At 49.4% G+C, this 16,011-nt stretch overlaps 1 protein-coding gene across 1 annotated transcript in view; it reads right to left on the bottom strand.

Annotated features, from left to right (window-relative positions):
- Positions 1–16,011, bottom strand: part of NPHP4 (nephronophthisis 4) — a 168,554-nt gene that overhangs the window by 66,296 nt on the left and 86,247 nt on the right. The window contains exons 11-15 of the mRNA XM_006876919.1: positions 6,437–6,498; positions 4,809–4,916; positions 3,003–3,151; positions 2,664–2,855; positions 1,428–1,615 (exon numbers count right to left, since the gene is read on the bottom strand). Coding sequence (XP_006876981.1) covers positions 1,428–1,615; positions 2,664–2,855; positions 3,003–3,151; positions 4,809–4,916; positions 6,437–6,498 — 699 coding nt within the window. The remainder of the gene's footprint in view (positions 1–1,427; positions 1,616–2,663; positions 2,856–3,002; positions 3,152–4,808; positions 4,917–6,436; positions 6,499–16,011) is intronic.

The following is a 16,011-nucleotide window of genomic DNA, read 5'->3' as shown; positions in this document are numbered from 1 at the left end:
TGGAACGAGGGATATCATTGCTGATGTCTGATGGATCTTGGTTGAAAGCAGAGAATATCAGGAAGATGTTTAGCTGTGCTTTATATACTATGCAAAGGCTTTCGATTGTGTAGATCGTGACAAGCTATGGACAACATTGCAAAGTATGAGTATTCCAGAACACTTAATTGTGCTCATGAGGAATCTGTACATGGACCAAGAAGCAGCTGTTTGATCAGAAAATGTGAACACTGAATGTTTTAAAATTAAGAAAGGTGTGCAACAAGGTTGTATTCTCTCACCATACTTATTCAGCCTGTATGTTAAGCAAATAATCCGAGAAGCTAGGTTCTATTAAGAAAAACGTGGTGTCAGGATTGGAGGAAGACTCATTAACAACCTGCAATATGCAGATGATACAACCTTGATTGCTGAAAGTGAAGAGGACTTAAAACATTTACTGATGAAGATCAAAGAGCACAGCCTTCAGTATGGATTACATCTCAACGTTAAGAAAACAAAAAGCCTCACCACTGGACCAATAAACAACATTCTAATCAATGGAGAAAATATTGAAGTTGTCAAGGATTTCATTTTTCTTGGATCAACTATCAACACTCATGGAAGCAGTCATCAAGAAATCAAACATCATATCGCATTAGGTAAATCCGCTGCACAAGACCTTTTTAAAGTGTGGAAGAGCAAAGATGTCAGCTTGAGGACTAAGGTGCGCCTGACCCAAGCCAAGGTAATTTCAATAACCTCATATGCATGCGAAAGCTGGACAGTGAATAAGGAAGGCGGTAGAAGAATTGATGCTTTTGAGTTATGGTGTTGGAGGAGAGTACTGAAGGTGCCATGGGGTGCCAAAAGAACCAATAGATCCGTTTTGGAAGACGTGCAGCCAGAGTGCTCCTTGGAGGCCAAGATGGTCAAACTTCGGACATGTTGTCAGGAGGGACCAGTCACTGGAGAAGGATATCATCTTTGGTAAGGTGGAGGGTCAGAGAGAAAGAGGAAGACCCCCAACAAGATGAAGAGGCCAAGTGGCAGCATCGATGAACTGAAGTGTGGCAACAGTAGTGAGGCTGGCCCAGGATCGGGCAGCATTTTGTTCTGCTCTGCATTAGGTCGCTACGAGTCAGTACTAACCTGATGCACCTAACAACAACAACAAGGACACCTTAGTTTTTTAGCTATACAGACAGATGTATGTATAGATGAAGAGATAGCAGGTCTGAGCTTTGCTTCAAAATAAGTGTGGTTCGGGGAGAAAACTGCATCAGGATAGAGTTGATTGCTGAGCAGCTGGCGGTTTGATTCATTACACGGTTCTCCCAAATTGTATATGTGCTTGAAAGTTTTCATAGTAAACTTTTTTAAATACTAGATTTTCAAAACACAGTAGTGCCGGCACCACCCCCATTCACCCTCTGAACAGTCCGTACCAGCATCAAAGGAGCCGTCTTTGTTCATCGCCACAAGGATGTGGGACAAGGGGCCTGAGGTGCTTTTCCCAACCTCATCCAGCTTGACCAGCTGCAGCCGGGGCGTGGTGGCAGGTGGGAAGCGGTAGAACTGGAAGGTGAAATACACAGTCTTTGGCCACGGCGTGCTCCTGTGGTCTTGAGATACTCTAGGTCCAATAACAGTTCCCAATTAATCAATTATCCACAGCAGGGGACCAGGGCTGCTGTCACACTTGCACGATGACACATCCCGGGCCCTGCAGATTGCAGACCGCAATAAGACACCCCTCATCCACCAACAGGAATGGCATTACTGGGTTCTCAGTGAGCTGGTGGACTCCTGAGCACTTCAGGAATGTATGATGCTGCTCCCCAGGTGACACCAACACCTCGGACTAGTCACACACCCATCCACACTCTAACTAAGGGCCACGGGAATCAGGCCAAACACAGTGTTAGGGACTGAGTGCATCCCCAAAAAATACATGTTGAAATTATTTTTTAAAAAACCCATTTCCATCCAATCCATAGGACAGAGAAGTTCCCTGTAGGGTATCCAAAGCTGTCACCTCTATGGAAGCAGGCTGCACCATTCTCCCAAAGAGAGGCTGAAGGGTTCCAATCTCTGGCCTTTTTGAGAACAGCAGAGTGCTTAACTGCTGCACCACCAGTGCTCCTTGGTGCCAGAATCTTAACCCCTGTACTTGCGGATGGAATCCCATTTGGGTATAGTTTCCATTGTCATAGTTTTGAAGCCATATCAGTAGATGGCACGTCTTAAACGTACTCACTTTTGAGATCTAAAGAGAGCAGACTAGGCACAAGGCAAGGAAGCACAGACGGGGGGAGCAAGATGCCACACCACATGAAGCTCACCAAGAAACTCAGGAGCAGAAACTGAAAGGACAGAAGGACCTGTGTTCACACATCTAGCTCTGAGTTCACACATCTAGCCTCCTAAACTGTGAGAAAATAAGCTTCTCTTTGTTAAAGCCACCCCCTCGAAGCATTTCTGCTATAGCACTCCTAGCAGGTGAAGACACATGATAGGAGGGTGGGGGCAGTAACTATCTCAAATCAAACACAAAGAGCATCCCTTAATCTGATAATACCTGGGCTCACAGTTCCACCAAGTCAGAGCCACACAGACGCTTCTATTCAGCACAGCAGGAAGTGTGCAAGCCAGGGAGAGAGTGGCGTGGGAAGGGTTTTTACCTGCTGAAGGCCAGAAACTGCAGCACAATTTCATTGCTCTGTAAACAGTCTGCCTCTTCCTTTTGAGGGCTGAATCTCACGGGATCTGTGGGACTCACAGCCTCCGCTGGCTGCTGATTGGCATCCAGGATCTCTGGAAAGCCAGACGCCTGCAGGAGCACCATCGAGGCCCGAGATAGCGCATTTCCAGAGCTGGAACAGAGAGCAGTCATCAACCAGTCACCCAGAGAAGGGCAGGTAGAGGCAGCCGGGCCTGGAAACAGGCCTCGATGTGGATAGCCCATTGCTCAGAACGTAAGCACTTGCCTGGTCCAAACCCCATCAGAGCCACTGCCTCACCTTTTGGTCTGAGCCCCAACAATGATCGGGGCATGCAAGGGCATGAAAGGCAGTTCCTGCAATTGCTCAGCCACACACGTGTCCAGGACCACAGAAGTCTTGCTCAGGTTAGCTTCCAGGTGAGAGATGCTGCCCTCAAAGGGGACCTCCTGCCGAACAAAATGAGACACCCCCCCCAAGTGAGGATCCCCACCTGCATCAGCGGTGTTCCCGCACATAAGAGGGCCTGTAGAGCTGCCAGATTTAGCCAATGAAAAACAGAAGCACCAGTTAAAGTTCAATTTTGCATAAACAAAAAGTATTCTTAATCTAAGTATGTCCCATGCAATATCTGGGAGCTTGGTGGCTCTGTAACAGGATAAGCTCTGGAATGGGAACCACAAGGTCAGCAATTCGAGCCCACCAGCTTCTCTACAGGAGAAATGAGGCTCTCTGCTCCCATACAACTTGACAACCTCAATAACCCTCTACAGGGTCATTGTGTGCCGGAACCAACTTGACAGCGTTGTTGGTGTTAGGTACCAACTCATGGTGACCCTGTAAGACACAGTAGATCTGACACCATAGGGTCCCTGAGGTTGTAATCTGTAAAGGAGCAGACAGCCACATCTGTCTTCCATGGAGCAGCTGGTGGATTCAAACTGCTGACCCTGTGGTTAGCAGCTGAGTGTTTAACCACAGGCCTCTTTAATTGGGATATTCTTATGCAAATATACCATTTGTTGCTTATCAAACGCGTGTCCTGTACTCCCATTTGGACAGCCTGTTGGCTAAGTCTAAACACAATAAAGATGGATTCATCGATATTGTGAACAAGTCAGTTCCGTGGTAGATACCTGATGCCCAAGATTAACACAAAAAAATGTGTTCAGAGAACAGAAAGATGGAGCCTCCTTCACCAGTCAAAGGTAAGCTGTGGTCTCAGCCCGGAGGGTTCTCTGTCCTGACCCCACACTGCCTGAGTGTTCTAGTCATTTCCTGTGCCCCACCTCATACACCCCCACAGAAGACTCGTGAGCATGTCCACACGAAGAGCTTGTTGGGAGCCAGGTATCGCTTTCAAGTTTGAGTGTCAAACTTTCTGTTTCAGAACAAAAGGAATACCACAGTGCCAGAGGCACTCCCAGCACATGTCTCGGGTGCCAATAATAGAAAGACACCCCAGTTCTTCACAAACGCATGAGTTCTAGCATGTTCTAGAATAAGGCATGTCATGCCAGTATCTGTATTTCCAAATGAGCCAGTAATTGGAGTTCTTTTTCCTCAACATACTTTCAGAAAGAGACTGCAATTTGCAGGGTTTTGAGACAAAACTCCATGCAAATCCCCAAGGGCAGTGGAAGCAAAGGCCTATTTTTGCCACTCAGTCCATCGGAACCCAGGAGTGGGTTTCCCTAATTCCTCTTGAGCTGCTGAGCCGGCAAGGACAGCGAGCCTGGGGGATGAGGCCTGTTGTCTGTCTTTATCTACAGCATGTCCTCTTTTCCTTTTGTGCACAGAGATCTAAGGGCAGTTTAACTTTTTGTCTTATCAAGGAGCACAAAAACCTGAAATTGAGCCCAGGGCAGCACGCTTCAAGAGCCAAACTCTCCCCTGTGTCCCTCCTCAAAGACACCATGATGGTACGCTTAGTTCAAAAGCTGAAAACACAGGTCCCTGTAACCCACGTCTCTTCAAGCTCAGTGGCATCCTGTCCTCGACACCTAACTGAGGACAAGCCGAGCTTGCATTAAAAGAGCCTTCAGCACAAGTTACAAACACAGAACCATCCCCTGTGGAAGCTGGCAGAGGCACGGGGGCACTTACCGCCTGTGTTGGGCCTGGTGGTGAGCCATCACCCTGCAATGGTGAGGGTCTAGGTAGCCGGCACTGGCCCAGGGACTGCGGGGACGCTACCAACTGGGAGATGGACAACTGGAGAAGGAGAGAGTTCTGGTGAGAGTGGGACACCACCCCTCCCTGCCGCGTTCTCTTCACAGGGCCTCCCACACACACTGCTGAGGACCCTTGGGACACAAAATGGGACTTCTACCAAGTCTCCTGACAGAACCTGGAGCTGGCTTTAGGTTTATTATAATTACAGGAGGCGTGGTGCTCTCATTTTCCCCAAACTGTAATACTGGAATAAAAACACAGTTAACAAGGAAAAACTAACAGAAAAAGAAAAAGCCAGGAAACCCAGGTTCCCTCCCCTCTCGGGCTGCAGGGGTGGACTGTCTTAGGACCTGTCAGGGACTGGATCACCTCCAACACCCCTCCTGACTCCAACACCCTCGTTCCTCCGACGGATCCTCTGAGTTCGGGCAACGACCACAGTGGCAGCTGACAGGGTTCTGGTCACACACACAGCTAGAGATGGGATTTCCACTCTGCCACTTCACTAGACAACTCACCTAACCCTTTTTCAGGCTCAGTCTACTCACCTGTGAAGTGGGGACAATCAATCACAGGCTGGCTGAGTAAGGGGGGCTGATTCCTGGACACATGGTGAGCCTTCCACATACACTGAGAGTGTTCAGGAAGTGAATGCTGACGTGGAGTGAGAGGACCCACTCCCGACTCAAGACAAGCGTCTTTAATCCTGGACTATCTCCAATGTGCATGGTCGCTCTGGACACTCACTCTCCACAGGACAGCTGGACTTAAGGAAGGGAGGGCACAGGAAAGGGCAAGTGGGGTAGGAGGCACTGGGGCCCTGGCTGCTCTGCGGGGATGTGAGAGATCTTTGGGGCCTGGTCATCTCTCCTCAGTTATCAGGGGCCTGTCTCGCCTTTGCAAGTGGACAGTGCCTCGCTGTGGTCCCTCAACACTAACGGGGGACATGGAAACTGCTATAGGAGGATCGGGGCTAGGCCAGCAGGAACTCCAAAAAGCAAACACAATCCTCATTTCTGATCCGGCATACAAGCTACACAGTGCCCGTTCAAGTCACTTCCTGGGCGCAGCCTTTGATACTGGGCTGTTCCACTTTCCCAGAAGGTCCTTTCCATGACCGATGCTGGCAGGCGGGGTCATCAGGAGGAACACATATCTTCTGTGTTCAAGCACACAGTTGAAGCCACCCCGAGCCCCCTGGTCCTTGAGTGTGCCCAGCCCTGGGGCTGGACATTACTGTCGGGAAGAATGTCCCATTTTTAAAAGTGTTGGCACACCCTCAGGTAGGAAATGGAGGGTTATTCCCAGTCAGTGAGGAGTTCCCCACCCCTGGCACATTGCGAGGGCAGATGGGGACTGGAGGCAGCCCCCCATGATGGCCTCTCTGCCTGGGCAGGACCCCTCCCAGCCCCATGAAAGCTAACAGGAGATCAGCTGTTTGTAAAAATGCAAACTGACTTTTCTCACACTCAGAACTTTAAATCTTTTTTTTCCCCCTAGATTGTGAAAAGAGCTTTTTCGCCTTAAGCACATGATGCAGCCTGGTGGCTGGGACTTACTCCTGGTCCCACGGGTGAGTCCTGGGTGGCAGCGAGCCTGGAGGCTGGTGGTGCTGGCGGGCCTACGAGGAAGCAGAGGGTGGGTCAGCAGGCTGACAGACCTAGCACCCACCCAGCCAAGTCACTGTCAGCTTCTCCAGCACATCTGGGAATGACGCTCCGAGCCTGTGTAATGACACGCTGGTAGCTGCCCACCGAGTTGGGCCTGCACTGTTAGGATTCATAAGGCGTTCACTGATTTTTGGAAGTACATTGCCAGTCCTTTCTTCCTACTCCATCTTAGTCCAGAAGCTCTGCTGAAACCTGTTTGGCATCAGGGCAACATAGAAGTCCCCACTGATAGGCAGGTGGTGGCTGCACATGAGGGGCGTTGGCCAGGACTGAACCTGGGTCTCCCACATGGAAGGCGAGGGTTGTACCACTGAACTATGAACCGTGGCCAACATAAATTTAGATAAACAGCAGCTTCCTGCCACCTCTGCTTTAGGTGAACGGGACTTGCGCTCAGTCCTTTACCAAGGACATCTGCACTGTGAGTCACCTGTCCTTCTCCACTGGGTCCCCTCACCGTCCCTGTGAACATGTGGATGGAGTACGTGGGTTTGATGAGAATGAGATTCATCTGACACAGTAGAGGCTCGAACATGCCCACCCATAGCTTTTCCGCCCTCTTAGGGGGCCATATTCCCCACCTGTGGATCCAGGATGCTCAGCCTCAGGCCGACACCCCCATGCAACCTACACCCACAGCTCCATGACTGACCACAAGCAAGGGCCTTCCCTCTGCCGTCAACCACAGGAGCACAGAGCCCTGGTGGTGTAGTGCTGAGGCATGTGGCTGCTGACTGAACCCATCAGATGTTCCTCAGAAACAAGATGTCGCAGTCTGCTTCTGTAAATAGTAAGCCATGGAAACCATAGGGTCAGTTCTAATCTGTTCTATTTGGTCACTGTGAGTTGGAAGGACTCGCAGCAGCAGGAGCTAACCTCACAGAAAGTAGACGCCAGCTCTCCAGGAGCTCTCCCCCAGCTAGGGGCTGAGAACGGTCTAGACCGAGGCTGGCTCTGCACCTGCCCAGCTATGGCCTGTGTGCTGCTTCCACATCCCGAGGCTGCACAAAGAGCTCCAGAGCCCGGGACCCCAGGGCAGCTAAAATCTCCACAATCTCCCAGACTCCCCGTGCTGTGGGCACATGACTACTCTCTATCTGTGTTAGGGGCTCAGACACCTTGAGCTTTGGTGTACCAACTTCCCCTGCCTTTACTCTCCAGGAACCCGCATCCAGTCTCAGGTGGCTGCATCAGGCAGACCCTGAGCTATTGATGACTGGGCCTCCCCAGCCCACCAGAAGCCCAGACTGGAATCAGCTGTCCCAGACCAGCTGAGCCCTGGGTGTTCACTGGCCTGGGTGACCAGTTCTCTCTCCAGTCCTGTGGCCATGCCCTAACTCACCACAGTCCCCTTCCCAGGAGGATGCTGTCCACTCCAAGTAGACACCATCACTTATCAAACATCCAGGGAAACCTGGAGCTCCTGAGAAACTGCTCCCCTGTCACCCTCCTGTGGTGAGCTCTCCTGCCTCCTTTCTACATGGCCCTGCTTGGCAGCAGGGCCCCTTCTGAGCCCTGGTCAACAAGAGCCCCTGCGTCACCATGCACCCAGCATATGGCCGGCCGGCCAGTGCGGAGATCCGAGTTCATCAGCTGCAGACTCAGCACTGAGTCCCTGGTCTGCTGTGCAGCTCTGCACCCTGACGAAACCTCCACCACCACCTCGGAAGTCCCCACCCCAGCACCATCGGCATGGCTGTGCCACAGCTGCAGGGCGCTCTGAGAAGGCTGGAGGTGGTGCCACCTTCATGGCAACCCCTGCCTCCGAGGTGTCCAGCACTGGGTCCAAAAAACTCTGATGCTTGCTGATCAGAGGTCCCTGTAATTCCTGAAATCCGTTCACTGCTTTGAGGGGAGCTAGGAGTCCTGGTGTGATGTTGCAAGATCAGCACAGCACTGCCAACAGCAAGGTCGGCAGTTCAAGCCCACTAGCTCCTCTCTGAAACCCCATACAGGGCTAGTCTGAGCCACACTGACTTAACAGCCCACAAGAAGAAGCTGTAACCCCTCCAGCAGCCTCGTGGCATCCCAGGAATGAGACAGGCATAACAGGCAAAATGCACACAGGAAATCTTTCAGGGCCAAGTGTCCTTGAACTCGCGCAGCTCACCCAATTCCCTCAAGCATCTTTGGCAGGCGATTTCAGAGCTTGTGCAGAAGTCCCCTGGCTGCCACCCACTAAAACTCCCTCCTCCCTCCTTCCTAAAAGAGCCTAAAAGACCAACCAGAAAACCAGCAAGCCGAGTTCAACTTTGTTCTACCCTAAATGGGAACTGAAAACTCCACAGGAAGGTTTTTGTAATGAGGGAAATGGCAGGAAATGGCGCCATTATCTTCTGCTAAGAGAATCTAATCCTGGCCCTCAGGAGCGGCCCTCGGTGTCCTCTGGTCAGGGAGCAGCTGCCTGCTGAGGAAAGCTGTGCCCAGCCCCACATCCCATCTCCTCACATGCTCCCTACCCCCACACCCTTGGATTGGTTACTGTGTGGGAGTTTTTCAAGGCAATCCTTGTTGTCTGGACTTACTGTGCAGTTGGATCTTCCTGAAGGAAAAACAGAAAAAAGAGATTTGGGCACCATTCAAAAGATACCCACTGGTGAGCCCAGGAGTCCTGATGTGGTGCTGTACGATCAGCACCAGACTGCAAACCACAAGGTCGACAGTTCAAACCCACAAGCTGCTCCTTGGAAACCCTATACAGGGTTACTATGAGTCAGAACTGACTGCACAGCACTTAGTAACAGCAACAACAATATATACACAAAGATACATGTACACGAGAACTCTGTGGTGCATGCTTAGGTTAAAGCACTGGATCTAAAGGTCCATTTGAACCACAGGGTCAGCAGTTCAAACTCACCATCTGCTCCTTGGAAACCCTATACTGACTCAACAGCACTTTACAACAACATACACAAACATCTATGTATGTACAAGCTTACAGCATGTATGTATATGTTACATGTTGTCATGTTACATGTAGAATTAAAAACCACTTAAACAAAATTATATTAAGACCTCTTGTGTCACAGCTAGGGTCTGACATCACGCTGGGATGCACTCGGGATGCCAGCGCTGAGAAACACAGTCTTCCCCAGCAAACAACTGGTCACTCCTCTGTTCACAGGACACCTGGTCACAAGCTGGGCATCTTCCCCAGACACCCAGCTGTCAGGGACACAGTTCTGCCATGGCAGCTCTGGGGATCGAGAAGCCTCGTTGCCGGCACAACCTCAAGTGCACAGAGCTGTTGGTAGAACCAACAGACAGGAACTAAACCAGTGTTTTCTTTGACACCAAAGTTAGCTGGGATCTGAAAAGGGTCCACACGGACTGTTGGGAATAAAGAAAGTCTGCTGCGGCCAGCTTCTCCTCCTGTCCAGAGATTCCTTTCGCCTGACACTCAATGACTCCCCAAGCAGTTTCCACTTCTAGAAACTGTCCCACCTGTTCTCTCCGCAAGTGGGACTTGTGTGCCTGACTACAATGCAGGTGGCTTCCTCCTAGGGAGAGGGTGCCGTCGCATGCCTGTGCACACCTGAAGCCTGTTCCAAACTCAGGAAGAGGGATGCCTTTCACGTCGTCAAGCATTTTCTCTCAGGAGGCACTTGTGGCAAGGTGAGCAGCAGAAATTACAATGTGACCAGAACACTGCTCCAGCAGGACCCAAATGGGCGTGAGAGCCCGGGACACACACAGAGCTCCTCCTCCATCCCAGGGAGACCCGTCAGTAAGCGACCTACACTTACGCATGTCGGGTAGAGAAAATGGAATGAAATGGTTTGTTAGAAGGGTGATGACATCCAAACCACAGTCATAAACAGAACGGGTGCTCAGCAGCCAGCCCAGGCCTCCCAAGCCTTTGGGTACCTAGTCCTCCCAAAGGAGGGGACCCCAAGCATTGCTTCTCCTCTGACCACCCTCAGGGATCACCCACAGATATCAGAACCTGAGAGCAAGAAGCTGTCCCCTACCACAACAACACAAGGAAGCCGCTGGTGTGCTCCAGTCACACCAGCTGTTAGTGCTCTGTCCTGGTGGCATCTGCCAGTCATGTGCAAAAGTCCTGTGGCCACGGGGGCTCAGAGTGCTGATGCTGAGTGCCAGCTCCTGACCTGGGGTTCCAACAAGTAGCCATGCATCTCCTCAAGCTGTACACGTTAAAGTGGAAATGAACAACAAGAGGGGCAGGAGGCTACTGTCACCACCTTTACTTTCCCGTGTTCACAGATTGACTTATCCAAGAAATGTCTGCTTGCCATATGCCTGCACTGCACTCGGCCCACAGAAAGAGGAAAACATAAGAAATATTAGCGATCGGGCAGTGGTCTTCATCAGATGTCTTCCCAGGTGGGAGAGCTAGAGTCCTGGGAACATGGGAGGGGTTCCCGAGGACCACCACCTTCCCGGGCAACAGTGGCCCTGTGTCAGAAGCAGTGCTGATGCCCCAGCTCACAAAATGTACAGTGTTTCCTGAGAAGGCTTCTGCTCTGTGTCATTGTATATTTCTGTGAGCTGACTGGGGAGAGGACAGTCGGCAAGAGAGAGCTCAGCAAGGGGACCGCTCAGCACGCAGCACGGATGGCTCTGGGGAACAGAACCACCTGTGTTTAATTGAAGGGTCAGTTCTACGATGAGAGAAGACAGTCCTGAAGGAGACGCGAGGTGGCTGCACAGGAAGCAGTTGCTTAGCAACTCACAGCAGCTGAGGCCAAAGGCAGGGGAAGGCCCAGGCTTTGGACCAGAGCAGAGGTTGGAATCTGTCTGGTGATGTCAGAGAAGTAAGCAGCTGGCTCTGAAGGAAGGACCCTTCGTGGTTAAAGACACAGTCACTGAGATCTAACGGATTATCGTAAAAGCCACTTTCCCAAGGGAAGAATGGATCTATCTGTACTGAATGATAATCAACACACTAGGAGGCCCCAAGACAACCCCATTGAAAGGCCTAGATTCCTAATTAGTGTGGAGGGAAAAGATTATTCTGCCCAAGATTTTTGATCACAGGAAGGGGGGAAACAAGCAGACTTTTGGAAGAGCTCAAATTAGAACTTAAAAACTGATGAGGGCCTGAGGCCCCAACTTTGGGTGGGCAGTCATTATCCTGCAAGACGCACCTTAAAATACTCTACAATCTGCATATCGACTTCTGTGGAGGGAGACCAGACAGTTGCTCTATAGTTTTAGTCCCCACCCCCTACTGCTGTTGCTGATTGCCATCAAGTTGAATCTTTCTCATCCCCATCTCCCCTAATGTTACAGAGCGAATTGCTCCATGGACTTTTCTTGGTTGTAAAGTATACAGAAGGAGGTCATCAAGCCTGTCTTCCTTAGCACTGCTGGTTAGTTGTTGTTGTTGTGAGATGCTGTCACGTCAGCTCTGATTCACAGCGAGCTTCTGTACAACAGAAGGAACTGCTAGGCAAGGGATCAGGTGCACACCATTTCTGCGGACCAAGCTCCTTACACCTGTGCCCTGCTGCAGCGTAACTAAATTACACCAACTCCCCGCAAGGGAGGGGCCATCAGAGAGGATGCTTCAGACGAAGGTCACAACAATGCCAAGAGTCGGACTCGATATGTTCTGGGAAACACCATAGTGGCATATATTCAATGGCCCCTGATACAAGGCTGCTTTTTAAATCCCTTAAGCAAACAGACCAAAATTCTGACACCACCGGAGCGTTCAAAAGAGAAATATGGGTCAGGGAGCCAAGTCACAAAGAGTAAAGACGGAGCGCCCTCTAGTGGCCCTGTACACACTAGCTCACACTGGGTGATAAATGGGCCTTGGGTGCCATGTAATTTTATAGAAAAAAAATAAAAGGGATTATTCATAACGGAGAGCCAAAAGACCTCACTTATAGTGACAGCCGCGTATCATTAAGATTTCCAGAGGACCCATATAAGTAGGTAAAATAGTGAAGCATGAGAAGTTTCCATCATAAGTTAAACACTAGTGGATATTTAAGTCTCTCCTATTGGATCCTGGGAGGCAATGTCTTCAAGTGCTTGGAACCAGGGCTGACAGCAATTATACTAAAGTGATGTGAGCACAGCGATAAATCCAAATTAAATAAACCAAATGAAATCAGGTTCCATCCATGCAAGTCTGCCGGTTCCAGAGAGGAACTGAGAAGGACATAATGCTTGCTGCTAGAGCACATTTGCACAACGTTCAAGTCCTGAGCCTCCAGCAACTGGTGCACGCTCTTCTCTGGCAGGCAAAGATCCTAAACCTTTGGTGTACCTAAGAGATCTTAGTCTTAGGGAATCAAACGGCTCTCAGCACACATGAGAAGATAGTGGCACAGAGACCATCATCCTGAAAGACATTTCTCTCAGAGGGCAACTGGGTCAACCTTAGAACCCCAAAGTGAGTGCCCCCTCCACCTGAACCTCGACAGTGCACACTGCCCACAGTACTCCTAGACTCCAAATGTGGCTAGCCTCACATAATGTTGCCTCTTTTCTGTGCCCAGTCCTCCTCTAGATGGTGGGCTTCTTGAGGGCAGCCTGTTTCTCACTGGTCTTTGCATCCCTCCCACATGGCAGGCACCACTACTATCTCTGCATCCACTGCTCAAAACGCAGGAGACAGTGGCCAGTGCTGGAGCACAGCATGCAGTAGAAGGAACAGTTATCGGGGAAGAACAGGGACTTGGCATCAGGAGAGCAAGCATCTCCATCCATTGTGTGTCCAACATCTGCTGCTTCTGTCTCCTCTTCTGAGAGCAGCATCAAGGGTTTTCCTTTGCGGAATCACCCTCCCAACCTCAGCCATCTAGTCTAAGTGGAGCTAGCCCAAACCCCACTCAAGACTCACTGTCTCAGTCCCTAAGCACCTCATGGTTAAGATAAGGGCAGATCAGTGGGACCCCATCTCAGAACTTTTATTGGAACAACTGGGTAACGAAGTTCTTTCTATTGGGATTGCTAAAGGAGTTCTGGTAACATAGCAGTTACGAGTTGGGCTGTTAATCACAAGATCAGCAGTTAGAAACTACCACAGGTTCCGTGGGAGAATGATGAGGCTTTCTGCTCCTGTAAAGATGTATAGCCTCGGAAACCCTATACAGGGTCGCTATTAGTCAGAACCGACTCCATAACACATCACCATCACCACCACCACCACCAAAGCCAAGGGTAACCCTGCCGCTCTGGTGGCAACCACATGGAGAAACCCTACCTAGCAGGCAATCTAACACTGAAGGCAGTAGAGCTGAAAGGTGATGGGGGAGGGAGACATCAAGTCCCAATGATATCATTCAAATGCTAGGATCCAGCCAGGCCGAGCATCAGCTCTAGCTCTGGTCTTTCCATGGCATGAGCCAATGGATTCCCTTCTATGATTCTGTTACTTTGAGTTGGGGTTCTAGCCCTTGTATTTCAGAGTCCTGATTAGTTCATTACTTCACAAACATGCCCACAATGCTTTGCTGTAAGCCGGACAACAGTGGGTAGTATAAAGTTAAATTAAAACTGTCCCTGCTCATGAACTCTTCCTATATTAATCTTTGTTCTTGCCATTGAGTCAGCTCTAACTCATAGTGACCCTACATAGGGTTTCTTTCAATATTCTTCTCCAATACCATTAACTTAAATGCATCAGTTCTGGTGAATTTGAACTGCTGGCCTTGCGGTTAGCAGTCCAGTGCTTATACCAGACCGCCTTGCCAGGACACCATAACAGTCTTGAGTGTTTGACAAACCAAAAATCTGTGCCAAATAGCTACATGTTTTCACCTTCTGAGCAGAAATTAGGGGACGTTCCCAGCCCACTGGGATGGGGTGATGTATGTGTCTAGTGCTAGTCCATGAGCTGGGAGGAGTGACTTGTCATTTCTGGGCCAGAGGTTTCCCTAGAAACAACATTCAAGATGGTGGCTGCCCCATCAGTCAAGGTCCCTGAGTGAAGGCAATGAGCGCAGCAGCACACAACCAACACCCCACAGGGAGAAACAAACCTTGTTTTAAGTCACTGAGATTTGGGGAGAACTTGTTACCATGGTAAACCTGACTGATACATCCCAAAAGTAGTGGGAAGGCCACTATTTTACAATAACCTAAGAATTGCCACATGAGGACTAAGATTGTATTTTATATTTATCTAAAGGAGCTTGGTTTTGGAAGAAGTGCAGCCAGAGTGCTCCTTGGAGGCCAGGATGGCTAAGCTTCATCTCTTATACTTTGGACATATTGTCCGGAGGAAACAGTCGCTGGAGAAGGATGTCATGCTGGGTAAGGTGGAGGGTCAGAGAAAAAGAGGAAGACCCCTAACGAGATGGATTGGCCAGGTGGCATCATTGATGGACTCAAGTGTGGCAGCGGTGAGGATGGCCCAGGATCGGACATTGTTTCGTTCTGCTGTGCATGGGGTCACTATGAGTCTGTTCCGACTCGATGGCACCTGACAACAACAAAAGGAGCTCTGGTAGTGTAGTGGTTACGAGTTGGGTTGCCAACTAAACTACCAACGGCTCCATAGGAGCTAGATGAGGCTTTCTGCTCCCATAAAGATTTGCAGCCTCGGAAACCCTGTGCAGAGTCACTATGAATCAGAACCGTCTCCATGGTACTTAACAACCTACTATAAAATAAACAAGAGTACCTACAATGTATGCGAGAATGTTGACGAGAAAGGTCTACTGAGGACATGTCATTAGAGCCAGATTTACGAAGATGAGTAGAAATGTTCCATATGAATGGGCATGATATTTTTAATAGCTACACATAAGTATCATTTAATATGGGAATGATTTAAAACACTTAAACTCAAGTTAAAAAGGAAATAAAAATTGAAATAAACAAATTAGGAGTGAAGAACAATACAGATCAAAGCCTATGAAATGTGACCAAAGCATACTTAAAAAACAATTGCATAGCGTTAAACTTTTTTATTAGTAAACACGTGGAAACCATAGGAGTGGGAAGGTAAAAAGGTCAACCATTCAAGATTACGTATGTGTGTGTGTGTGACAGATGATATTTTTGCACATGCATTTATATGAGCTGCAAAAATATGCATAAATATAGAACATACAAGAATACCTAATATACCATGTATTACCTGAAGAATGAACAAATAGATATGTTCATTCTTCTGGCTCTTGGTGTTGTTAGGTGCCGTCGAGTCAGTTCTGACTCACAGCAACCCTGTGCACACATAGGTCCTGCACCATCCTCACGATCATTGTTACACTTCAGCCCACTGCTGCTGCCACTGTGCCGATATAGCTCATTGGGAGTCTCCCTCTTTTTCGCTGACCCTCCACTTTACCAAGCATGATGTCCTCCTCCAGGGACTGGTCCCTCCTGATAATATGTCTGAAGTATGAGACGAAGTCAGGCCATCCTGACTTCTAAGGAGCATTTTGGATGTACTTCCAACAAATTTTTGTTCTTCTGGTGTCCATGGTACTTTCAATAGTCTTCTCCAACACCATTAATTCAAATGCATCAATTCT

This window comes from Chrysochloris asiatica, unplaced genomic scaffold, assembly GCF_000296735.1.
Source record: "Chrysochloris asiatica unplaced genomic scaffold, ChrAsi1.0 scaffold00425, whole genome shotgun sequence".
NCBI lineage: Eukaryota > Metazoa > Chordata > Mammalia > Afrosoricida > Chrysochloridae > Chrysochloris > Chrysochloris asiatica.
Note: the sequence above shows the minus strand (reverse complement) of the source record. Positions and strands in the feature narration are given on the sequence as shown.